The sequence below is a fragment of the Triticum urartu genome, chromosome 2A, assembly GCF_056163025.1.
Source record: "Triticum urartu cultivar PI428250 chromosome 2A, HENAU_Tu73, whole genome shotgun sequence".
NCBI lineage: Eukaryota > Viridiplantae > Streptophyta > Magnoliopsida > Poales > Poaceae > Triticum > Triticum urartu.
In genome coordinates this window covers 28,255,695-28,282,944 of record NC_141874.1, presented here as the reverse complement: position 1 = coordinate 28,282,944, position 27,250 = coordinate 28,255,695, and the positions used below count along the sequence as shown (strand labels likewise).

Here is a 27,250-nt window from a genome sequence, read left to right as displayed (position 1 = left end):
ATGGATAACATACTGCTGGCCTACGAGTGCACACACTATATGAAGAGAAAGACAAAGGGGGAAAGATGGATATGCAGCCGTGAAACTCGATATGAGTAAAGCGTATGACCGTGTAGAGTGGCACTTCCTGGAGAAGATGATGTATAAAATGGGGTTTAATGAACAGTGGATAAGCCGTATTATGTTGTGCATATCCTCGGTGACCTACAAAGTTAAAGTCAATGGGGAGACCACAGAGATGATTGTGCCACAACGGGGACTGAGGCAGGGGGACCCCTTGTCCCCTTATTTGTTCCTCTTGTGCACGGAGGGTTTCTCGGCCCTGTTACACAAGGAGGAGATGGATGGAAGAATGACGGGTATCCGGGTTTGCAATGCTGCCCCAAGTATTAACCATTTGCTGTTTGCGGATGATTCCCTAGTACTCATGAAAGCTAACCGTGAGAGTGCTATGGCTCTGCAACATGTTCTACAGTTGTATGAGGTTTGCTCGGGGCAGGTTGTGAACTATGATAAAACTCGATTATGTTCAGTAAGAACACACGACAATCAAAGAGAAGAGAAGTGATGGATGCCTTACATATTAGAGCAGAAACGTGGAACGAAAGGTACCTGGGACTTCCGGTATATGTGGGGCAATCTAGAAAACAAGTGTTTGAATATCTTAAGGACAGAATATGGCAGAAAATTCAGGGGTGGCTGGAAAGATTGTTGTCCAAGATGGGAAAAGATGTCCTCATAAAAGCGTGTGCACAAGCGATCCCAACCTTCGCAATGTCTTGTTTCGATCTCACAAAAGCTTTGTGCGAAGAGATTGGGACAATGATCTGTAGGTTTTGATGGGCGAAGCAAGATAAGACCAACACCATGCATTGGCTGAGTTGGGAAATGATGAAGAAACCGAAGAAGGAGGGGGAATGGGCTTTCGTGACATATATGGTTTCAACCTAGCTATGTTGGCTCGACAAGCTTGGCGCATGTTGTCCAATCCAGACTCGCTTTGTGCCCAAGTGCTTAAGGCGAAATACTTCCCAAATACGAACATACTTAAAGCTACTGCGCACCAGGGCATCTCATATACATGGCATAGTATCCTGAAGGGTGTGGAGTTGCTAAAGGAGGATCTCATATACTGTGTTGGTGATGGAACAACAATCAATATCTGGTCGAGTCAATTGCAAGAAACCACCACATTTGTGGCTAGGTTTGCAGGAAACTACCAAGTCGTTAATCTATTGCAAAAAACACCGTAAAATCTCTTAACCCGTTGCAAAAAGCACTGAACAGCCGTTTAGCCTCGTTTGATCTCTTTTCCGAAAGGTGGGCCCCGAAAACGCTGACGCGGCTTGACGGACAGGCAAACGGCGCCGTTAGGAACAAAACGGTCAAGACGCCGCGCCGGTCGGTCCTGTCGGTGCTCGCCAGACAGATCCCCCGCGCCCCCTCTCTCTCTCTCTCGCCCCTCTCCTCTGTCTCCTCTCTCTGGCTCTGGTCGCCGTCGGTGAGAAGCCAGCTCGCCGCCGTCCGCCATGGTTTCGTGGAGCGACGACAGCGAGGAATCGGGCTACGAGTACTCTTTAGGCGGCTCCCCTATCAAGCTCAGTGATGTGTACTCGTAGCTAGGGATCTCTGAGCTAGGGTTTCGGTTTGGGGATTTTGTTTTTCCTGCTCATTTTGAACCCGTGAGATGGATTTTGTGCGTTTCTTTTGTTGATGTAGATCCCGGCTACAATCGAGGACCCGAACTACTCTGGTGTTGACGATGAGGTGATGGTGATGTGTGAGCATGGCCAGCCAGCAAAGAGGCATGTTTGCTTCTCAGGCATTAGCACTGGGAGGAGGTTCCTTGCCTATGGACTTGATGTGAGTGCTAGCAAAAATCTGTAGTTTGCTTATTTTGTGAAGAAACTACAAGTTGTTCATATGCACTGTTCATTGTTCATGTTCACTGTTCATTGTTCATGTTCACTGTTCACCTAGTAGTTTAGTTAAAGGTACTGTCATGTTCCATACCATAGTGAGTGAGTGAAATAAATGAATTGTTCATACATATAAATGAACAACACCACAGTGATATAAATGAAGTATATGAATTAAATTGTGCTGTTAAAAATTAAGTACATAGATATAAAATTAAGGTATCCATAGTGACTGAGTGAAGTAAATTGTGTTGTTAAAAAGTATCACAGTGCATTGTTCATAGATATAAATGAAGTAAATGAATTAAGGTATAAATGAATTGAAGTGAATTGTATTGTGCTGTTAAATGAATTAAGGTATAAATGAAGTAAATTCAGTGTAGTATGCTGTTAAAAATTCAGATATAAATGCAGAATTGTGCATGTGCAGTATACAATAGTTGTTTTGAATTGGACTGAATAGAAGTGAAGTGAAAAAGGAAGTAAATGCATTTGTACTTGTTGTTTTGCAGGAAGCAAGCAGCTGTGGTGTTGTTCAGTGGGTAGATGAGGAGTGGCCAGAGCATCTGCAGAATGCTCTTCACAAACTATGGCTTTTGTATGAGGATTGCCAGCGTGCTAATAGGATGGCATGTCTGGAACATGCATCACTTGTCCACAATCTCACATCACAGAAGAACAAGCTACAGGAGACTTATGAGAAGCTTGTTGAGGATGTGAACAACCTACTTGATACCCAGGACAATATTCCCAAGGAAAATGAAGTCCAACAAGGTGAACATGAGGAGATCACTCCTCCTTTGGACAACAATATTTCAGCTTTGAAGGAACAGCTGGGTGCAATGGATGCTGAGAACAAAGAACTCAAGCAAAAGGTTGACCAGTTGAGGAGCATTCAGATTGCCCAAGGTAATGTGATTAGGAATCTGAAGTTTGCTCATTTGAAGGAGAAGGAAAAGTTGAGCACTGAGAGGAGGAATTTGGAGTTTCACATTGCTGATCTTGTCAAAGCTAGTGACAAGAACAAGAGAAAGCTGAAGGACATCAAGGATATTTGTGATGAAGAGTGATTTGTAATCTGACCATGTGGGTCATTATCTTAAGTTTCAAGCATTGAACTATGGCTTGTAATGTGTGAACTAGTGGCAGTTTGCAGTATTTGAAGTAGGGTGTAGCCTTGAACTATGTCTTGTAAGCTTTGAACTATGGTGTCATGATGTTAATTAACTATGTTGTTGACTAGAGTTGTTAAGTATGATGTTAACTATGGTGTCATGATGTTAACTATGTTAGTGACTAGAGTTGTTAAGTATGATCTTAACTATGTTAGTGACTAGAGTTGTTAAGTATGATGTTAAATATGTCATTGATGTTAACTATGGCACCCTAAATGATGGAATGAGGATATGTTGGATATCGTCGACGTCGAGGCACCGTAGATGATCAAATTAGGTTATCTTGGATGCCGTCGACGTCGAGGCACCCTAGATGATCAAATTAGGTTATCTTGGATGCCGTCGACGTCGAGGCACACTAGATGATCAAATTAGGTTATCTTGGATGCCGTCAACGCCGAGGCACCCTAGATGATCAAATTAGGTTATCTTGGATGCCGTCGATGCCGAGGCACCGTAGATGATCAAATTAGGTTATCTTGGATGCCGTCGACGTCGAGGCACCCTAGATGATCAAATTAGGTTATCTTGGATGCCGTCGACGTCGAGGCACCCTAGATGATCAAATTAGGTTATCTTGGATGCCGTCGACGCCGAGGCACCCTAGATGATCAAATTAGGTTATCTTGGATGCCGTCGACGCCGAGGCACCATAGATGATCAAATTAGGTTATCTTGGATGTCGTCAACGTCGAGGCACCCTAGATGATCAAATTAGGTTATCTTGGATGCCGTCGACGTCGAGGCACCCTAGATGATCAAATTAGGTTATCTTGGATGCCGTCGATGTCGAGGCACCCTAGATGATCAAATTAGGTTATCTTGGATGCCGTCGATGTCGAGGCACCCTAGATGATCAAATTAGGTTATCTTGGATGCCGTCGACGTCGAGGCACCCTAGATGATCAAATTAGGTTATCTTGGATGCCGTCGACGCCGAGGCACCCTAGATGATCAAATTAGGTTATCTTGGATCACAGTAGTAGCCACATTCATCACACTTATTAGCAAACAATAAGAAAATTAGGAGCCACAACTAACCAGAAGCAACACCAAGTTTAGAACATCAACAGCTAACCAGAAACAACACCAAGTTTCCATCACAGCCCAACAATTCCACTAGGTACCTTACATGAAAGTACTCATGACAACCAGAATAAAGATGTTTAGAACATCAACAGCTAACCAGAAGCAACACAAGTTTTCTTCATAGCCCAACAAGTCCACTAAAATGGAAGTACTCATGACAAGTTTAGAACATCACAACCAAAATGCAGATGTTTTGAACATCATCAGCTCAACACAACTTCACCTGCTCCCTTGAGAACAGTTGAACCACTCAGACATCTTAAAGGATGGCTTCCTCACTCTTCCACTACCTGCAACTCTTGGGGGATGAACTTGTTTCTTCCTCTTGGCCCAGCAGCAGTTTGAGAATACTACAACAATGCCATGTATGAAATTAATAAACAAAGACAATTAATAAGCAATGCAAGCAATGATTGGAGTAGAGATAGTAGTACCTTTTGCCTGTCAGATATAATAGTGTAGTACGCAAACTTGCCTGACTCACCACCAATGGCATATTTTAATTGAGTAAGAAACCAAGACCAGCTTGCTGTGTTTTCCTTGTCCACTATTGCAAAAGCAATGGGAAATATTTTATTGTTTCCATCTCTTCCAGTGGCAGCCAAGATTTGCTGCCCTGTGGTCAACTTTATGAAGCAACCATCCACACCTATCATACAAGATCACAAGTAGATTACCAACAAATTATTGGGTGTGCACATATAAATGTAGAGTCACTAGTTATTTAGTAGGTGTGCACATACCTATGAATGTTCTGCAACCATTAAGGAAACCCTCTTTGCAAGCATTGAGGCAGATGAACAAGCCATGGAATCTTGGGTTTTTGCTTGGATGTAGTTTCAGATGCTTTGTTGTGACAATATATCTACTTCCTGGATTGGTTTCTAGCACAGCTTCTAGGCAATCCCTTATCCTATGATATTGTGCCTTCTGATCTCCTAGGACTACATTTTTGGCTAGCTTTCTTGCCCTATAGGCCATATGTATAGATACCTCTATTCCATGCTTTTGCTTCAAGTTTGAAATTATAGTCTGGACAGGTGTGTTGGGGTCTGTCCTCAACTGTTGCTCACATTCATGTGCCAACCACTTAGCAATAACTTTTGTGCTCTCTCCTACTACTGGGCAGCTGTGGTGCAAGTTCAGTTTCTTTATACAGAATGTCTTCTCATGTGCTATCTGAGAAGCTGCAATGAAAAATGGACAATTCTCAAATTTGCAGACAGCTATAATCCTGTCTGGACAGTTCCTGTGGAAGGCATGGTTCCTATTTTGTGAGATGTGAAAATTAAGAAGTGCCCTCCTGAACTGGGTCACATCTAGGAAACAAAGCTTCTTCATAAATTGCTCTTCTGGGTTCTCCCTTTGCTCATCATACCAAACTCTAGGCTTCTTCTTTTTAGCCCTGCTCTTCCTATCAGCTGGAAGCTTCACACATGGTATTTGAGCCCCATCATTATCCTCCTGACTTAGGTCACCAGGGTTGCTCTCCTCATCAGATGAAGGAAACCAATCTTCCTCAATAATCTCATCCAAACTAGCATGAGATCTTGTAGTTGGCCCCTTTCTTTTACTTCCTCTGCTACTTCCTCCTATGCTGCTCCCTTCCTCCTCCTCCTCCTCCTCTGGTGCCTTCTCCTCCTCCTCCTCATCTGCTTCATATGGCTCATCCACATCAGTGTCCCCTTCAATATGATGAAGTGGATCATCTCTATGCTTCTTCATTGCCTCAAGCCTAGCAATTATATCCTCATCTGCTAGTAAATCTGTGTCACTGTCACTATCAGTGAAATCTTCAGCCATTAGCTCTGGAAGTTTTCTTTTAGCTGCCTTGTATTTCTCTTTTTCTTTCCCCTTTTTCCTGAACTTCTCAATCTCTTCAGTCCTCTTCTGCTCCATCAGTTGCTCAATTTGCTCTTGATCTTGGTCTTGCTCCATGAAATACTCATGCCTCTCTTCACCAATCTCCATTGCAAATACTGGTACTGGTGCACACTTCTGCTTCAAAAATGAACTCTCCTGTGTGTTAATGACCTGCACTGGCACTGGTTGTGGCTTTGTTGGGCTAGGAAACAGTACTCCTGCTGTATCTATCTCATACACCACTGGCACACCTATTTCAGATAATGGAACCTGCTCCTCACAAACTGGTCCAATGTTCAAATCACTAGGTCTTGGAGCATCACTTCTGATGACTGTTATGTTCACCACCTTCTGACCTTTGATAACTAGGTCATCCAACATTTCCTCCACCTTATCATCATCTGTCAGTTCTTCCATACCTGAAACCCCAACACCTGGATCTCTGACATAATACATAAAGTCTGTCATCCCATAACCTTCAAGCTCTATTAGTGCAATCAGATTGTAAAATGTGATATCATCCACATTTAGGCTTCTTTCAAGATTATCTCTGTCATGGAAATGGAATCTGACTTCCCACACTTCATCATTCAATCTACAGTTCAAGTAAAGCAATTCAGTTCAAGTAAACAATTCAGTTAAAAGTTAAAGATTCAGTTAAAAATATAGTTTCAGTTAAAAATTCAGTTAAAAGTTAAAGATTCAGTTATATATTCAGTTAGTAGAAACAATTCAGTTAATGTTTCACTTAAAGATTTAACTAAAGTTTCAGTTAAAAATACAGTTTAAGTTAAAATTACAGTTTCAGTTAAAAATTCAGTTAAAAGTTAAAGATTCAGTTATATATTCAGTTAGTAGAAACAATTCAGTTAATGTTTCACTTAAAGATTTAACTAAAGTTTTAGTTAAAAATACAGTTTAAGTTAAAATTACAGTTTCAGTTAAAAATTCAGTTAAAAGTTAAAGATTCAGTTATATATTCAGTTAGTACAAACAATTCAGTTAATGTTTCACTTAAAGATTTAACTAAAGTTTCAGTTAAAAATACAGTTTAAGTTAAAATTACAGTTTCAGTTAAAAATTCAGTTAAAGTTTCAGTCCAAAATACAGTTAAAGTAATTTGTTCACTTAGCAATTCAGTACAGGATTCAGTTATAAATTCAGTAACATTTTCATTTAAATATTCAGTTGTAAATTCAGTAATTGAGTAGGTTGAAATTGAGTTTAACATTCAGTAATTTCATGTAATTGAGTAGGTTCAAATTGAGTTTAACAATCAGTAATTTCAGTTAATGTTTAGGTGCCTACTACATACACTTAGAACCCTAGAACTACATAAACACTTCACTTACATGTCTGACCACATAAACAACCTACAAAAATAATCCTACAACACTAGAATCACAAACACTTAGAACACTAACCCTAGAACCCTAACCCTAGAAACCAAATCCGGGTACGGAAAGAGAAAACTTACGAGACACCGCCGAAGGAGGATGCGTAGTGATGGCTCCCCTCTGGATCTTCCTTCACGGCCTTGGCGAACGCCCTCGCCGTCGCGTACTCAACACAGTAAGACAGCGACGGCGGCTATGGAAGAGGCGGAGCCTGAGATGGGTTTGAACTGCCGCAAACCTCTGTTGGATCTGCAGGAGCACCACTGCCACCAGATGCATCACCAGCACCACCGCCACCGCCATCATCACCGCCACGCGAGGTGGCCATCACGGGCGGCGAGCAAGGGCGAGAGAGGAGAGGGGAGCAGGACGAGAGAGGAGAGGGGAGCGGGGCGAGAGAGAGGACAGGGGCGCGGGGGGGGGGGGGGGGGACTGTCTGACAAGGACCGACCAGCGCGGCGTCTTGACCGTTTTGTTCCTAACGGCGCCGTTTGCCTGTCCGTCAAGCCACGTCAGCGTTTTCGGGGCCCACCTGTCGAAAAAGAGATCAAACGAGGCTAAACGGCTGTTCAGTGCTTTTTGCAACGGGTTAAGAGATTTTACGGTGTTTTTTGCAACAGATTAACGACTTGGTAGTTTCCTGAAAACCTAGCCACAAATTTGGTGGTTTCTTGCAATTGACTCTATCTGGTCTGACCCGTGGCTGAATAGGGGAGGTGGTCGAATCCCAACAACTCCGCGTGGTAGATGCTTGCTAACCAGAGTATGTGAACTAGTGGATCCGGACACGCAAGAGTGGGATGAGAGTCTGGTAAGGGACATATTCAGTGAGGAAGAAGCACAGATAATCTTGGCTACCCCAGTCGGGGATGATTATGAGGATGTCCATGCTTGGTTCTACGATCGGAGGGGACAATTCTCTGTCAAATTGGCCTACAAGCTTTACGTAATGCTAAGAGATCGAGGCAAACTGGAGTCATCCAGCCCGCAGCCTTACGGATGGGAATGGAAGGAGATATGGTCTCTGCCCTGCCAACCAAAGATCCAACAGTTTATGTGGAGGTTTGCACACAACAGCCTACCTTTGAGGCTCAATATGAAACGCAGGGGGATAGAGTGTGATACCTGCTGTGTCTGTTGTCAAAGATTGGACGAGGATGGGGCGCACCTGTTCTTGCGATGCAAGTTGGTTAAAAACATATGGCGAGCGCTGCAACTGAGGTGCGCCAGCAGATGTGCGAATGCAGCAATGCCATGGAAGTTATGCTTGTGGCCCTTCGACTACCAGAAAATAAAAAGATGCTTGTTGCATGCCTGCTGTGGAGATGGTGGACATGGAGGAATAAGAGAAATGCTGGAGAGGGGACAGTGGCGCTTGATGGCATGCCAGCTGAAATCAACTACTGGGCGAGGGAGTCCGAGTTACTCGGCAAGCAACACCGAGCAAAACCACCCACGCAACCAGAGCAGCAATGGAAGCGACCCGAGATGGACTGGCTGAAGATTAATTGTGATGGGGCTTTCCTGGCGAATCACCGGACGGGTGGCTGGGGTTTTGCCATTCGGGACCATGCGGGTGATATAAGGGGATCCGGGGCAGGTCGCTTTCGAAATGTTGCATCGGCGCTACAGGCGGAAGCTGAAGCATGTGCAGCGGCGTTGGCAGCAGCAGCTGATTGGGGAATGGTCAACGTCCAAGTGGAGATGGACTGCAAAGAACTGGTGGGACCCTGGGAGCACTAACTGGTAGGGATGCGGACTTGGCAGCAGAGGGTCTCCTATTCAGAGAAATCCGTAACTTTGCCAGGCACAATTTCAATCATGTAATCTTCTCTTTTGCCCCGAGGGCATGTAATAAGCTAGCGCACGCTTTAGCGGCTTTCGGTGCTCGCCGTGATGTTCACCGGGAGGTTTGGACTGAAGCCATCCGGAACATAAGTTTTAAATAACCGGCTATAGCCTCACTATAGCTCTGCTATAGCTGTTTGAGGGTGTTGCCGCTAAATGATTTCATGTACAATTTACCGCTATAGCTCCGTTATAGCCCGCTATAGCCCAACTATAGCTGTTTTTAAGGGTCGTCGCTAAATGCCATAGCCCGCTATTTAAAACATTGATCCGGAACAATGTAAGTGTCTACCAGGCCAGCATGTTGGCTGGATCTGGGTTATGTATGGAATCAGTGTGTTCCATCTCAAAAAAATAAATAAATAAAATAGTGATGTAAACGCTTTTATATTTTTTTACTGAAAGAGTATTTTTGAAACAATAATAATTTAGTTTTTCGATATACTCGGATACTACTAGTGCTCCCTGTTCTGCACCAGAGACTCCAGGGACTCCAGGCCCGATCACGTTTTAAAATCCGCGAGCGCACAAGCCCTCCACCACATCCCCTGCTGTCGTCTTCGCCGCCGGTGGTCGCCTTGCTCAGGTCACCTGTCACCTGTCACCAGTCCGCCGTCTTGGAGCCACACGCTACGAGATAGACGTACGTACGAACCCGTGCGGTTTGCATTCTCTCTCGTTTGTATATGTGGAAAACAAATCTGATGCTATCGGCTCCACCTCCGCATGGACCAATGAAAGTTGCCTGGTGCACACATGCATTTTCTCAGAGAACACCCCCATGCAAGTCAATTGCGTGCAGAATACTGTGAAAGGAATGGCATATACTCCGTATATATTATGACCTAAAAATATCCGTGCTTTAAAAAAGTTATTTTGGAAATAATAGTTTCGTTTTCTGATATACCTCATCGTTCCACCGGACTGTTACCTCGCTAAGTACAGAGACACCGTCCACTCCATGCATGATCATATCGAAATCCGTGAGTGGACAAGCCTCAACCATTTTGTCCTCTTCTCGCTTCAGTAACGCTCTTCTTAACTTCTTGAGCTAATTTTTCTCCTTCGTAGCTTTGTTTCACTTTTCCTATCCAATCCGGCAACAACTTGCACAAAGAGTCACAGGGGTGTAACCACTGAATTGATAATGACACAATGATTTGAAAAATAACCCAAAGATATGTAAAAAACACATACAGTAAAGATAGAAGATCATTTCCGGATAGATAGGAGAGCTATCTCTACTTTTATAACAAACCGAGTTGGTGATGATGGTGTGCCTGCCATCTTGTAATATAGACCGTCCGATCTACATCTGACGGGTAGAAAGCAAACTATGACAATTTTACAAAAGATACCCGCACCTTTCTCTAGATAAGGCCTTGCCTCGTTCATCCTTATCTCCCACAACCTCATTGCCGAGTAATTAAAAAAGAAAGTCTCTGGAACAATCTGGCTTGGTGGCCGCTGCCGGTGGCGTTCATCCCCATGCCTCCGCCCAGTTCGACCACCATTCACCACCACACTTCACTCCTCCTTATCTTATCTCTCATCTTTCTCGAGATATCATTTTTTCGATGAAATTCTCGAGATGCCATTTTTCTGATAAAATTCTCGAGATATCATTAGTTTTTACACATGAGATTACTCCTGCATGGGTCAATCACAACAATGTGTTCTGTAAAAAAAAGCATCTTGATGTTCCGCGCAATGCACATGCATCTTGCTAGTTAAAATCCACAAACATGAATCAGAGGAGAGGTGCCGGGAGACACACAAAAGTCTTGGCATAGCTCACAATTGCCGGGGCACGCAACCGATCTTGGCCGCCGATGGTCGCCTCGCTTAGGTCACTTAGCACCAGAACCAGTCCGCCGCCATCGAGCCACACGCTAGGAGATAGACGTACGAACCCGCACGGTATGTATTCTCTCTCGTTTGTATCTGTGGAAAACAAATCTGGTGCTATCGCGGGTCCCACCTCCACAGGACCAATGAAAGCTGCCCGGTGCAGACATGCATTTTCCCAGAGAAAATAGAAATAGCCTTTCGATTGATACGCATGCATAAAATGCTCCTAATTAAGGCTTGTCAAACCAATAGTGTCGTGACAGATTCTGATTGGATCTCTCTTGTAGGTCATCTATCGTGATCTATATCTTTGTCTCCGCATCGAAATACATATTTAGCACACCAATATCATGCAATGCATCATACATATGCACGCAGCTGCTGCAATCAGACAGTGAGAGTCGTACATAGTACCGTGTACTACTAGTACGACCGTCTAGATGGACGACATTTTTGCGGCCGATTCCTGCCCGACACAGAATTGCAGCCATGCATGCTATTCGTTCAGTGAGCTACAGCCGTTGATCAAGAGTGTCGTGTGATTTTCGTCCGCCATCCATCGTCTGCAGTAATTTCGCGCTGATTATTGTGTCTTCTATGGTGGCGTAGATCCTACTACCTCTCCTTCGTCCGTCTATATAACATGCAAGGTAGTAGCACCGCACTTCTTCAAGCAAAGCAAGCTTACTGATCTTGGAGTGTATCAGGCCTGACTTGAGCACCACACATCATCAGCAACACATTCCCAGCAGTTGATCATATGGCTGCTCCTGTTATTGCTGACCTGCACAAGCCTCGGCCTTACACCCCCAGCCTCTGGGGCGACTTCTTCCTCAACCACAGTCCATGCACTCCATCACAGGTATAGTTATGGATACGTTTTACTCATTTTTTCCAAATAAAGGAAGTTCCCTTACTTTGTGTCGCTGCGCCACATTATCGAATATGTAGTAGCTTTGACTTTTTTTTGATGGCATATATATTGTTTTCCATGTGTTCATGTATGAATGTTTTCAGCTTTTTTTTTAAATGCTCTTGTTGAACCCGAGCATGCACTCTTAGTTGTTGGCTCTAACAAATGTCCAAGATGACATAAGTTTTCCTGCCTTGCAGTATTCGGCTATGAAGGACATGGCAAGTATCAGAAAGGAGCGGGTGAGAAAGATCATCTTGGCCGCCATATCTTCTTCTGATTTACCTATGAAGCTGGAGCTTGTCGACATGCTGGAACGGACTGGCGTGGCCTATCACTTTGGCAAAGAGATCCAAGAGTTACTATGTGGCATGCAAGGTGACGAACAAGGCTTTGGTGACGACCTCCACATAACCGCGTCGCGGTTCTATTTGTTGAGGAAGCATGGGTACCACGTCTCTCCTGGTATAATTATCATCACAATGGTTAATTCCTGCATATACGCACAACTACATTATTTCAATTCAAGTATTAGATACTGTGTACATATAAGCCATAATATATGCCATACCTACTTACTGCAGATGTGTTTCTGAAGTTCAGAGATGATGGAGGAAACTTTGCAAGTAATGATGTGAACTCATTGTTGGCACTGTACAATGCGGCCTATCTTAGGACTCGTGGGGAAGAAGTGTTGGATGATGCTATTATTTTCACCAAGAGCCGTCTACAATGCATGTTAGAACATCTAGAACCGTGGTTGGCAGAAGAGGTCCGGTGTACACTGGAGACACCTAGTTTCAGGAGAGTTGAGAGAGTGGAAACTAGACGTTATGTCCCGGTGTATGAGAAGAAGTCAACACGAGATGAAGACATATTGGAGTTTGCTAAGTTTGACTTCAACATTTTGCAAACACTCTATTGTGAGGAGTTGAAAGCTCTTACTATGTAAGCAGATTAACTATAATTTAAATAGAAAAGTGACCATGATAATTGCTATTTACATAGTATATATGACTTGCGCTAATACATATTTAACTATTAATTTACAGTTGGTGGAAAGGCTTCAAATCACAAATGGATATAAAATTTGCACGAGACAGAATGGTGGAGCTACACTTTTGGATACTTGGAGTTGTCTATGAGCCGCAATATTCCTATTCACGTGTAATGCTAACAAAACTGCTCGTATTTGTGTCGTTATTTGATGACTTCTATGACAACTATAGCACCACAGAAGAAAGCAACATCTTCACCGCAGCCATGGAAAGGTACATTCACATTTTTTTTGGGTAGTCTTTATCGACCTTTCACAAAGACAATGAAATGCAGAATACTTATCATACGTAAATCTCTCCACTTTGTTCTTAATTATTCTAGTTCCCAGCAAGCAGAGACCGTTAGGTGATAGTCGGAGCGCACACCCTGTAGTTTTGAAGCAAAACAACACAACTTTAGCTAGGAAAGTCTTCTCCTTATGAACAGCTCTCCGAAAACAATGTTTGACTTGCATTTGTTGAGGATATAGATAGCGTTCCTTCCAAGCAAGGATCAAACTCTGATATTGGCAATGATTGGGCCGAACGGTGGTAGAATACTTAAAAAATAGGTAAGATTTCATCTTAGGTTTGCCTCTTTTGCTGCCTCTCCTCACCCCACCTCCTTTTTCCATTTTATCGATGTTCCCATCTGTTTTTTAATATTAAAACCACCTCAACCGCTCCACGTCTTTGCTTACAAAACAAATCTTGTTTTCTTTGGTAAGTTAATAAGTATTGATTCAGTTGGCCGCTAAAGTATATTTTTGGTACATAATCACATTAACGATAAAATAGCAGGAAAATCAGCATGGTGCGTACAAAACTTGTGATTGTAAAATGCTTTAGCAAAAACATCCTACATGTAATTGTTTTCACCAACTTGATATATATAGCTATAATTGTGTAGAAGACATATATTTCTCTTTCAGAAGCTATAATTGTGTAGAACACGTATATTTTTCTATCGGAATTAATTTGATCAGTAGCATTTTCTGCCAAAAATATGTATTATAATAATGTCACTAGAAATATTATACCTCCAAGTCAGATTACTCCTTTACTACCAAACAATGTACACAAGCCAAATTTGTCAATACATGGCATGAATTCTTATGATAAGAGAAGCAGCGTCCTGCCATAGTGAATTCCTATAAATCAGTTAATTCTTGATCAGTAGCATTTTCTGCCAAGTCAGATTACTCCTTTACTACCAAACAATGTACATAAGACAAATTTGTCAATACATGACATGAATTCTTATGATAAGAGAAGCAGTGTCCTGCCATAGCGAATTCCTATAAATCAGTAAAGACTCTCCTACACAACCCTAACAATTGTCCTTGACTCAAGTTTATTACATGCCACCAATAAATACTTCTTATAACCCGCAGATGACGAGTTAGCTACTCATTTGTGACTTCCCGTAATTTTGCAAACACTGGCGATATAGCCATAATATTTGTTTTACTCAAGAGTTTTCCGCAAAAACATTTGGTGCTACAGTTCCTGATCTTTACTTCACATCTATCTCAATTTACAATCAAGATTCAACAATACTTAATTATACAACTTTTCTATATGAATTTTTGGGTCATATGTAGTGCATCAAGGTAACAACATATTGTCCAAAGTTGCACTTATAACAATGTGTGCAAGTTATCCATCTAAACGTCTGGGTCCCAAATAAATTAAGTTTTACCATAAAATTTGCATAACCTTGTTTACATGATATATTTGTCATTAGAAATTATATGCAACATTCAGTTCAACATCATATAGTTTTTTATATTAAACTCACATTTTCCTAAACTACAGGTGGGGTGAACAAGCTGCAGAGAATTTACCAGCAAACTTGAAGGCATTGTACATCAACATACTTAACACTACAAATGATATCGAGGAAGAGTTAAAGCATCAGAAAAATAAGAATGCTGAATTGGTAAAAGATTTGGTAAGTGTTTTTCAAGATTGCACCAAATTAGCCAAAAAAAAGAACCTTGATGTGTGCCACAAAAGTAAATACAGTAGTATTCAGGGATTTTGTATCAAGTAATATAATTTTTGTGTGAATGAAGTAATATACAAGTTTATATAAGTAATAAACAAGAGCATCTATGTGTTACATATGAGATTCTTGTCGGATAGGAAATCCAAATATAAGTTGTCCGAGCTTCTCACTCCAATAATTGGGTATCATTATTTTATTGGTTGGTGGTTTCCAAATGGAAGCTAGTGGCGGCATGAGCATATTAGTGAAATTGAAAAAAAGTAGCAAGTTTGGAGGAAAATGTGAAAAATCATCATTCTTTAGTTTTTTCTCTTAGACAGAACATATTGTATAATCCATCTATGAGTTTCATACTAAATATCTATCCTTTGATGCATGTATTGTGTAGTTCAACAAATGTTATTGCATGCTTTTAAGGTTGTTTATGTGCTAAAATTTTCTTGATGTTGCATTTGACAATGAATATGATTATATTTCAAAAGGAAATTATTTATGCTTCGTTATTACCCAATAGACTGCAACTATAAAGGCACCTTGAGAAAAACATTATCCATTTGTATACCATATTTAACATTTAACTGTCACATTGTTTAGGTAATCCATGTGGCCAAATGCTATCACGCTGAGGTGAAATGGCGTGACGAACACTACGTACCAACTAGTGTTGAAGAGCATCTGCAAATTTCAGTGCGCAGCAGTGCTTGTATGCAAATAATAAGCTTTGTATTTATTTCGCTGGGTGATGTGACTACAAGAGAGGTTCTTGAGTGGGCTTTAACCTATCCAAAAATTATCAGATCTGTATGCATTGTTGGGCGCATTGGCAATGACATGGTGTCACATGAGGTACGAACTCTTCATTAAAATTTTGATGTTGTAAACATATATTTTTCATACCAACGCGGTCCTAATTAAAGTTATCTAGTAATCACTTAATCGAACACTTGTGAACTAATATATAAATATAAAATTTTCTTATGGAACCTCACTGGAGGGGAATTCATTCACCATGAACAAAAACCAAGATTGGTCCAGTTTATGAGGGAAATTAGGTCGTAGATGTTACATGGAAAGATTGACTCAAAAAAATTATGCAAAACCTATACATCAGGAAGCGACTGACAAAACTAGGCCTATAGTGACAGCCAAAAAAATAAGCACAACAAGCACACAATATGATCATCCATTAGAAGCACCTGTGAAAGGATCGATACAGTCAACTAGATGGGGTGAATAGGAGACTACAAATTTAATCTTAACTACTAATTTTAGGAATACACGGATAAAGTAGGTTCTCTAGATATGCACTAGATGAACACAACCTATATGGAAAGCAAGCTCAAAGCAATGTAAGCTTGGCAACAATATCAAAGCTGACCAAACGGGTCGTACTAGCTGGGCCGGCCTGGTAGCATGCGGGCACAATACGACCCGGGCTAAACGAGTCATGCCTGGCATGCGACACGCCAGGGGCCATGCTTGGGCCTAGAGGCTGGACACGCGAGTCGGCACGACATGGCCTGCTAATTTTTTTATTTCTGAATTATATAAATATATATGGTCTATATAAACAACCTAATAGGCTGAAAAATGGCCCAAAACAGCCCATTAGGCCAAACTGCACATGGGCTAAGCGTGCTAAACGGCCAGCGTTCTAGCCCGATTAACAAATAGGTCGTGCCTGGGCCTGGAGACGCGGCACGCGGGCCGACATGGCACGACCTGTTTACTAAACGTGCCCATGTAGGCCGTGTCGTGCTAGGCACGATTACGGCGGGCTGGGCCTAGCCGTGCTGTGCCAGCCTGTTTGGCTAGCTCTGAGCAATATCATTAGTAAGCCTACAAGCATACAAAGCAAAGTAAAGTGCGGGAAATGATTAACCACAAGCGAGTTAGTGACGCATATTTTATCGCAAAGTTCACACTTCTTTGGGGAAGTGTGAATCTCCATTGGAGCATGCGGTGCTGGTGCCAAGGCCCCGGAACTCCACCAAGTGGGTCACCATTTTCTCTTTGAGTCACCCCAACTGATGAGCCTCGAATCACTCAGGGTTGTTCTTGAAGGTGACCACCACACCTTTGCATGCGTCTCTAGAGCACACCACAAGCAAGGAAGCTTCCGTGGGAATCCAACCTCTAACCACCTAGGATCCCAAGCTCCAAGAGCTAGTAACAAATTCTGAATGAAATCAATGGGGATACGAAATCGGTTTGGTGGAAGTGTAGACCGGGCGACCCTCTCTATTTTCCTTCAAATGAGTAGAGTGATTGGGTGGAGGGATGAGGAGTAAATGGAGCTTTTGATCTTTCAAAAATGGAGGAAGAGAGATAAAACAACTCAACTCAAGTGCGGGGAGAAGGATACCTCTTGGGGAAGAAAGGAAAACTGATGTCTTTTTCCTTTTTGCAATAGGGGGGTCAACTTCACCCGTAGACGACCATCGAGAGGCCAATGTACTGAGATAAACCGGAGAACTGACAGTAGTCCTCACTAACCCCATTGTCACCAACACCAAAACACCATTATGGATATAATGCACTTTCGACCAGCACTATGATGCCCCAGTCGACAACTTTAATCAGAATTCTACTAGCAAACACAGCCGCCTCAAATAGTAGGGTGTAAATGGAGCTCTTTTTGTTGATCCTAAAAGTAGGGAAGCAATATCTATGGATGCCACTGTTATTGGCCCTAGTGCCCCTGCGGGGGCAAGACTTCTATCTAGATCCTATCAAACTGCCACATTGGCAAAATCCCTAGGCAGGGGGATTCCAAATGCAACAGCCATCACGACCACCTCAAATCCAACCAGCAATGGTCATGTGGAGGTAAAGAAATGATTTCTCAATGATGCCTCCATGGAGTAGAAAAGACTCGTCGGCACTGACACCCATCGGGTAGAAGTTTTCAACCAGAATTTGTCATCCTTTCAACCCGTCGAACCGCATCTATATTGCCACTTTCACCCAGGAGACCTGATCAGATCTAGCCAACGCCCACCATGAACAACTCACCACTTGTAGCAATTGTCCACAAGCAAGCACCAACCATCTAGCATCTAGACACCGCTGAAACCACCCCCATCGTGTGCCTTTCCCAACACCAGGCCGTCCATAATCCCAAGTCAAGAGGTGGCGACTATCCCACTCTGGAACATGCAAGATCAATGATGCTACGCTAAATCTGCACAACAAGTGGTGGTTGAGCTGCCCAATCAAGACGACATTGTGGCTTTTTACCAGGTGCACCATTGAGGCCCTATGCCAGATGACCACCATCCGGCCAGTCAACTCCCATGCAAGGACACGAGCCGCTTTTGTCTAGGATCCAAAACTAGGGGATCAACTACCTCGTTGTCTTTGCAACAACCGCCAGTGGTGGCGGCAATGAGGGAGCACGGAGGCGGCAATGAGGGAGCATGGTGGCGGCAATGTTGGTGTAGCAATTTTCACCTCTTTGGTCGCCCGTGTTTTGCCTTTTTGTTGTTGTTGGGTCGTCTTTTGTACTCTAAGACTTTGTATCTCTTTTCTTCTATATTGTCACATGCAGTTCTCCTGCATGGTTCGAAAAAAAATCACCTCTTTGGTCGCCCGTGCATGAGAGGCACTATAGAATTGGGAGAGTTACATAATCCATATATGCAAAAGCATTTATATCTATGCATCCATGCATGCACATGATGAAACCTCATCTAGTTAATAGTGATATTTTTCTTTTTGTAGCGTGAACAAATATCACAACATGTGACATCCACGGTGCAAACTTGTACAAAAGAGCACGGGATAACGGTAGCAGAAGCCAATGAGAAGCTCAAGGTGATAATTGAAGAAGCATGGATGGACATAGTCCGCGAATGCCTCCACAAAAGACAGCCAATGGTGCTTCTAGAGAAGGCAACCGATCTTGCCCGGACAATGGATTTTATGTACAAGCATGAAGATGCGTTTACCCTCCCGTCTAGTCTCAAAGAGACCTTAACTTCACTTTATGTGAATTACATATGAACCATTTTTATTGCAATGATGAACCTTGTCTCAAGAAAAAAACATATGAGATGATGATCTCACATACACATTGTGTTTTTCAATAAATTCTTGGATAATATGAGGTGTACTACATATTGTATTTATTTTTAGCAACAAATGCACATGGTGTAGCATTATGTAATTTTTCTCGTCCATATCTAGCCATGCATGTATGTGTTTCATTGATATCATGCAAAACATATGCATGCAGCAGCTGCAATCAGTGAGAACTGCACAGTTTGTGTATGTCCCCAACGTCTGTACTACATTGTAGAGGTACTTCATTTAAGTTGTTTAGTGTATGTCTTTTTGTGTTGGCATAGATCATTAGATCCTACCTCCTGCAACTTGTCATCAGCACATAACTTTGGAGCTGACATCTCTTTTCTTTTTTGAGGTAACAACTGACATCTGTTGAGAAAACAACAAGACGTGAGGGGTGAGGTTCGGTTGACAAAGAGCTGCTAGAAAGACAACCAAAGCTTGGACCCACGTGCTCACAACGAAAGGAAAAAACAAATAGTAGCCTGGAAATCAGCAACACACCCAAGGTATAACAAATAGTAGCAAATCGTGGAAGCACTCATCTACAAAGCTAGGAATTTACCGCTTCGAAAAGCGGAAGAAAATTAGCCAGCTCTAGAGTAGTGCTTCCAAGATTTGACTACACGCTAGAATCGACCGCTATAGTCAACAGATCCGTGAACACCACCGCGATACAGAAAGATCAAAACAAAATGATTGAGATAAAAAAAAGCTGTAACAACTTGACCAACATAACAAAAAAAATGGAATTGGAGAACTGCCGAGCAATGTGAAATTAACACTGGTAAGAGCATCTCTAGCAGACCCCGCAAAATCCCAACCAGCATAAGTCTTTTGCAGTTCGCGGAAAAGTGTATATGCAGGCCGGCGCGGACGAGGTCAGACTCAGACCCCGCAAAACGGACCCGTAGAAAAGGATATTCGGTGAATATGCTCTTTCACGGGTCGGCTATGCGGGGTCTGCTCGGGCACCGCCGCGTCGATCTGTAAACCGAAGACGCCCAATTATCGAATTTGACATCGGTTCCGACAAATAAGTTCAAATTCAAACAATAGAACACAGTTCGCGCGCAAATAAAAGCTTAAGTTTTGTAAGACGAACGCAAAAGAGGGTCTTGCAAAAGTGACGACCACGTCCAGCATCGTCTTGATCGATCTTCACTCCGCGCCATCGAGTCCATGGAGTTCATCGGAATCACCGAATCCACCGTCGGCGCTTGTTCCAACTCCCGCACCGAAATCGTCGACTGGTGCACTGAACGCATCGGCGACATTGGTTCCAAACCCCGCTGAGAAAACACCTCCGGCACTGTAACATGCACTGACCGACGCAACCATTCTCCTCTTCAAGATTTCTCTTCTTGCCATATCATGCCATTCTTTGGTGAGGTCATCCATGTCATTGCGGTTCATTGTCATGATCTTGTTCTCTTCGGCGAGCAACCACTAGTAGAAAACAGGGCTTTGGTTCAGGCCTGGCCAGCTCATTAGTCCCGGTTCTTTATGAACCGGGACCCATGGGGGGCATTAGACCCGGTTCGTGAGCCCAGGGGGCCGGCCGGGGCCTCGTGGGCATTGGTCCCGGTTCGTCTGGATCCGTTTGTTCCGGTTCTAGGCACAAACCGGGACCAATGGGTCGCGCTCCTGGCCCACAGCCATTGGTACCGGTTCGTTCCTAGAACCGGTACAGAAGGGGGGGGGGGTTAGTTCCGGTTCCTGCCATGAACCGGGACAAATAAGTCGCCTATATATACCTCATCGCCGCAGCAGAGCACTCCACAGTGCTCTGTTTTTTGCTGGCCAGCGAGGGGGAGGGCATTGGGTGCTCCAGCTCACCTCCTATGCACACGAGGTGTTCGATGAAATGCCCGAGCCACACTAGTGAAGCTTTCTCCTCTCGAAGCTCGACCTCGGAGCTCCATTTTTCCCGAGATTTGTCTAGGTTTAGCGGTCCGTCACACCTCGTCCCCGTTTTCACTGCCGTCGATCGCCCGCGCCGATCTCGTCGCCGGCACCACCATGGTGAGCCTCTTGTTCTTATCTTCTTTCTGATTTTCTTACTTTAGATAGATACTTGTCTGATTTTCTTACTTTAGATAGATACTTGTCTGATTTTCTTACTTTTGACACACATAATTATATATAATGCACACAGATGAACCGGCAATGGATGTACAGTGACAGACACACCTCCGAGTACATTATGGGCGTGCATAATTTTCTCGATGTGGCTGAGGCAAACAAGCATAATGGTTTTATGTGTTGTCCATGCCCTAAATATGGGAATACGAAGTCTTACTCTGACCGGAAAATCCTTCACACCCACCTGCTTTACAAGGGTTTCATGCCACACCATAATGTTGTTGGGGAACGTAGTAATTTCAAAAAATTTCCTACGCACACGCAAGATCATGGTGATGCATAGCAACGAGAGGGAAGAGTGTTGTCTACGTACCATCGTAGACCGATAGCGGAAGCGTTATAACAACGGGGTTGATGTAGTCGTACGTCTTCACGGCCCGAACGATCAAGCACCGAAACTACGGCACCTCCGAGTTCTTGCACACGTTCAGGTCGATGACGATCCCCGGACTCCGATCCAGCAAAGTGTCGGGGATGAGTTCCGTCAGCACGACGGCGTGGTGATGATCTTGATGTTCTACCGTCCCAGGGCTTCGCCTAAGCACCGCTACGATATGACCGAGGTGGAATATGGTGGAAGGGGGCACCGCACACGGCTAAGGAATGATCACGAAGATCAACTTGTGTGTCTTGGGGTGCCCCCTTGCCCCCGTATATAAAGGAGGGAGGGGGGAGGTGCGGCCGGCCCCTAGGGGTGCGCCTGGAGGAGTCCTACTCCCACCGAGAGTAGGACTCCCCCCTCTTGCCTTGTTGGAGAAGGAAAGGGGGGCGCCGCCCCCCCTTCCTTGTCCTATTCGGACTAGGGGGGAGGGGGCGTGCGGCCTGCCCTGGCCGCCCCTCCTCTTCTCCCTTAGGGCCCATGTAGGCCCATTAACCCCCCCCCCCCCCCCGGGGGGGGGGGGGGGGTTCCGGTAACGCCCCGGTACTCCGGTAAAATCCTGATTTCACCCGGAACGATTCAGATATCCAAATATAGGCTTCCAATATATCAATCTTTATGCCTCGACCATTTCGAGACTCCTCGTCATGTCCGTGATCACATCCGGGACTCCGAACAACCTTCGGTACATCAAAACATATAAACTCATAATGAAACTGTCATCGTAACGTTAAGCGTGCGGACCCTACGGGTTCGAGAACAATGTAGACATGACCGAGATACGTCTCCGGTCAATAACGAATAGCGGAACCTGGATGCTCATATTGGCTCCCACATATTCTACGAAGATCTTTATCGGTCAGACCGCATAACAACATACGTTGTTCCCTTTGTCATCGGCATGTTACTTGCCCAAGATTCGATCGTTGGTATCTCAATACCTAGTTCAATCTCGTTACCGGCAAGTCTCTTTACTCGTTCCGTAATACATCATCTGGCAACTAACTCATTAGTTGCATTGCTTGCAAGGCTTAAGTGATGTGCATTACCGAGAGGGCCCAGAGATACCTCTCCGACAATTGGAGTGACAAATCCTAATCTCAAAATACGCCAACCCAACATGTACCTTCGGAGACACCTGTAGAGCTCCTTTATAATCACTCAGTTACGTTGTGATGTTTGGTAGCACACAAAGTGTTCCTTCGGCAAACAGGAGTTGCATAATCTCATAGTCATAGGAACATGTATAAGTCATGAAGAAAGCAATAGCAACATACTAAACGATCGGGTGCTAAGCTAACGGAATGGGTCATTTCAATCACATCATTCCTAATGATGTGATCCCGTTAACCAAATGACAACCCTTGTCAATGGCTAGGAAACTTAACCATCTTTAATCAACGAGCTAGTCAAGTAGAGGCATACTAGTGACACTCTGTTTGTCTATGTATTCACACATGTATTATGTTTCCGGTTAATACAATTCTAGCATGAATAATAAACATTTATCATGATATAAGGAAATAAATAATAAATTTATTATTGCCTCTAGGGCATATTTCCTTCAGTCTCCCACTTGCACTAGAGTCAATAATCGAGATTACACAGTAATGATTCTAACACCCACGGAGCCTTGGTGCTGATCATGTTTTGCTCGTGGAAGAGGCTTAGTCAGGGGGTCTGCAACATTCAGATCCGTATGTATCTTGCAAATTTCTATGTCTCCCACTTGGACTAAATCTCGAATGGAATTGAAGCGTCTCTTGATGTGCTTGGTTCTCTTGTGAAATCTGGATTCCTTCGCCAAGGCAATTGCACCAGTATTGTCCCAAAAGATTTTCATTGGACCCGATGGACTAGGTATGACACCTAGATTGGATATGAACTCCTTCATCCAGACTCCTTCGTTTGCTGCTTCTGAAGCAGCTATGTACTCCGCTTCACATGTAGATCCCGCCACAACGCTTTGTTTAGAACTGCACCAACTGACAGCTCCACCGTTCAATGTAACCACGTATCCGGTTTGCGATTTAGAATCGTTCGGATCAGTGTCAAAGCTTGCATCAACGTAACCATTTACGATGAGCTCTTTGTCACCTCCATATACGAGAAACATATCCTTAGTCCTTTTCAAGTACTTCAGGATGTTCTTGACCGCTGTCCAGTGATCCACTCCTGGATTACTTTGGTACCTCCCTGCTAGACTTATAGCAAGGCACACATCAGGTCTGGTACACAGCATTGCATACATGATAGAGCCTATGGCTGAAGCATAGGGAACATCTTTCATTTTCTCTCTATCTTCTGTAGTGGTCGGGCATTGAGTCTTACTCAACTTCACACCTTGTAACACAGGCAAGAATCCTTTCTTCGCCTGATCCATTTTGAACTTCTTAAAAACTTTGTCAAGGTATGTGCTTTGTGAAAGTCCAATTAAGCGTCTTGATCTATCTCTATAGATCTTAATGCCCAATATGTAAGGAGCTTCACCGAGGTCTTTCATTGAAAAACTCTTATTCAAATACCCTTTTATGCTATCCAAAAATTCTATATCATTTCCGATTGGCAATATGTCATCCACATATAATATCAGAAATGCTACAGAGCTCCCACTCACTTTCTTGTAAATATAGGCTTCTCCAAAAGTATGTATAAAACCAAATGCTTTGATCACACTATCAAAGCGTTTATTCCAACTCCGAGAGGCTTGCACCAGTCCATAAATGGATCGCTGGAGCTTGCACACTTTGTTAGCTCCCTTTGGATCGACAAAACCTTCCGGTTGCATCATATACAACTCTTCTTCCAAAAATCCATTCAGGAATGCAGTTTTGACATACATCTGTCAAATTTCATAATCATAAAATGCGGCAATTGCTAACATGACTCGGACAGACTTAAGCATCGCTACGGGTGAGAAGGTCTCATCGTAGTCAACCCCTTGAACTTGTCGAAAACCTTTCGCGACAAGTCGAGCTTTGTAGACAGTAACATTACCGTCAGCGTCAGTCTTTTTCTTAAAGATTCATTTATTCTCAATTGCTTGCCGATCATCGGGCAAGTCAACCAAAGTCCACACTTTGTTCTCATACATGGATCCCATCTCAGATTTCATGGCTTTAAGCCATTTTGCGGAATCTGGGCTCACCATCGCTTCTCCATAGTTCGTAGGTTCATCATGATCTAGTAGCATGACTTCCAGAACAGGATTACCGTACCACTCTGGTGCGGATCTTACTCCGGTTGATCTACGAGGTTCGGTAGTAACTTGATCTGAAGTTTCATGATCATCATCATTAGCTTCCTCACTAATTGGTGTAGGTGTCACAGAAACCGTTTTCTGTGATGTACAACTTTCCAATAATGGAGCAGGTACAGTTACCTCATCAAGTTCTACTTTCCTCCCACTCACTTCTTTCGAGAGAAACTCCTTCTCTAGAAAGTTTCCGAATTTGGTAACAAAAGTCTTGCCTTCAGATCTGTGATAGAAGGTGTATCCAATAGTCTCCTTTGGATATCCTATGAAGACACATTTCTCCGATTTGGGTTCGAGCTTATCAGGTTGAAGCTTTTTCACATAAGCATCGCAGCCCCAAACTTTAAGAAACGACAACTTTGGTTTCTTGCCAAACCACAGTTCATAAGACATCATCTCAACGGATTTCGATGGTCCCTATTTAACGTGAATGCAGCCGTCTCTAAAGCATAATCCCAAAATGATAGCGGTAAATCTGTAAGAGACATCATAGATCGCACCATATCTAGTAAAGTACGATTACGACTTTCGGACACACCATTACACTGTGGTGTTCTGGGTGGCGTGAGTTGCGAAACTATTCCGCATTGTTTCAAATGTACACCAAACTCGTAACTCAAATATTCTCCTCCACGATCAGATCGTAGGAACTTTATTTTCTTGTGACGATGATTTTCAACTTCACTCTGAAATTTTTTGAACTTTTCAAATGTTTCAGACTTATGTTTCATTAAGTAGATATACCCATATGTGCTTAAATCATCTATGAAGGTGAGAAAATAACGATATCCGCCACGAGCCTCAACATTCATCGGACCACATACATCTGTATGTATGATCTCCAACAAATCTGTTGCTCTCTCCATAGTACTGGAGAACGACGTTTTAGTCATCTTGCCCATGAGGCACGGTTCGCAACTACCAAGTGATTCATAATCAAGTGGTTCCAAAAGTCCATCAGTATGGAGTTTCTTCATGCGCTTTACACCGATATGACCTAAACGGCAGTGCCACAAATAAATTGCACTATCATTATCAAGTCTGCATCTTTTGGCTTCAACATTATGAATCTGTGTGTCACTACTATCGAGATTTAATAAGAATAGACCACTCTTCAAGGGTGCATGACCATAAAAGATATTACTCATATAAATAGAACAACCATTATTCTCTGATTTAAATGAATAACCGTCTCGCATCAAACAAGATCCAGATATAATGTTCATGCTCAATGCTGGCACCAAATAACAATTATTTAGGTCTAAAACTAATCCCGAAGGTAGATGTAGAGGTAGCATGCCGACCGCGATCACATCGACTTTGGAACCATTTCCCACGTGCATCGTCACCTCGTCCTTAGCCAATCTTCGCTTAATCCGTAGTCCCTGTTTCGAGTTGCAAATATTAGCAACAGAATCAGTATCAAATACCCAGGTGCTACTGCGAGCATTAGTAAGGTACACATCAATAACATGTATATCACATATACCTTTGTTCACCTTGCCATCCTTCTTATCCGCCAAATACTTGGGTCTGTTCCGCTTCCAGTGACCAGTCTGCTTGTAGTAGAAGCACTCTGTTTCAGGCTTAGGTCCAGACTTGGGTTTCTTCTCCTGAGCAGCAACTTGCTTGCTGTTCTTCTTGAAGTTCCCCTTCTTCTTTCCCTTTCCCTTTGTTCTTGAAATTAGTGGTCTTGTTGACCATCAACACTTGATGCTCCTTCTTGATTTCTACCTCCGCAGCTTTAAGCATCGCGAAGAGCTCGAGAATAGTCTTTTCCATCCCTTGCATATTATAGTTCATCACAAAACTCTTGTAGCTTGGTGGCAGTGATTGGAGAATTCTGTCAATGACGCTATCATCCGGAAGATTAACTCCCAGCTGAATCAAGTGATTATTATACCCAGACATTTTGAGTATATGCTCACTGACAGAACTATTCTCCTCCATCTTGCAGCTGTAGAACTTATTGGAAACTTCATATCTCTCAATCCGGGCATTTGCTTGAAATATTAACTTCAACTCCTGGAACATCTCATATGCTCCATGACGTTCAAAACGTTGTTGAAGACCCAGTTCTAAGCCGTAAAGCATGGCACACTGAACTATCGAGTAGTCATCAGCTTTGCTCTGCCAGACGTTCATAACATCTGGTGTTGCTCTAGCAGCAGGCCTGGCACCTAGCGGTGCTTCCAGGACGTAATTCTTCTATGCAGCAATGAGGATAATCCTCAAGTTACGGACCCAGTCCGTGTAATTGCTACCACCATCTTTCAACTTTCCTTTCTCAAGGAACGCA

At 43.2% G+C, this 27,250-nt stretch overlaps 2 protein-coding genes across 2 annotated transcripts; both read left to right on the top strand.

Annotated features, from left to right (window-relative positions):
• Positions 1 to 1,334: 1,334 nt before the first annotated feature.
• Positions 1,335 to 3,110, top strand: LOC147983140 (uncharacterized). Its single transcript, XM_087539450.1, has 3 exons — positions 1,335 to 1,607; positions 1,720 to 1,863; positions 2,432 to 3,110. Exons 1-3 carry the CDS (start codon positions 1,530 to 1,532, stop codon positions 2,987 to 2,989), a joined length of 780 nt encoding a protein of 259 aa, XP_087395576.1. The 5' UTR covers positions 1,335 to 1,529; the 3' UTR covers positions 2,990 to 3,110.
• An 8,720-nt stretch (positions 3,111 to 11,830) lies between these two features.
• Positions 11,831 to 19,252, top strand: LOC125540737 ((E)-beta-caryophyllene synthase-like). Its single transcript, XM_048704311.2, has 7 exons — positions 11,831 to 12,004; positions 12,256 to 12,520; positions 12,640 to 13,003; positions 13,108 to 13,326; positions 14,911 to 15,046; positions 15,698 to 15,949; positions 18,827 to 19,252. Exons 1-7 carry the CDS (start codon positions 11,903 to 11,905, stop codon positions 19,106 to 19,108), a joined length of 1,620 nt encoding a protein of 539 aa, XP_048560268.2. The 5' UTR covers positions 11,831 to 11,902; the 3' UTR covers positions 19,109 to 19,252.
• The last annotated feature ends 7,998 nt before the right edge of the window (positions 19,253 to 27,250 follow it).

Coding starts and splice junctions, on each gene's coding strand:
- LOC147983140 (XM_087539450.1), top strand. CDS start 1,530: ATGGTTTCGTGGAGCGACGACAGCGAGGAATCGGGCTACGAGTACTCT. Junction 1,608..1,719: donor CCCCTATCAAGCTCAGTGAT/GTGTACTCGTAG, acceptor TTGTTGATGTAG/ATCCCGGCTACAATCGAGGA. Junction 1,864..2,431: donor TCCTTGCCTATGGACTTGAT/GTGAGTGCTAGC, acceptor GTTGTTTTGCAG/GAAGCAAGCAGCTGTGGTGT.
- LOC125540737 (XM_048704311.2), top strand. CDS start 11,903: ATGGCTGCTCCTGTTATTGCTGACCTGCACAAGCCTCGGCCTTACACC. Junction 12,521..12,639: donor TGGGTACCACGTCTCTCCTG/GTATAATTATCA, acceptor TACTTACTGCAG/ATGTGTTTCTGAAGTTCAGA. Junction 15,950..18,826: donor ATGACATGGTGTCACATGAG/GTACGAACTCTT, acceptor TTCTTTTTGTAG/CGTGAACAAATATCACAACA.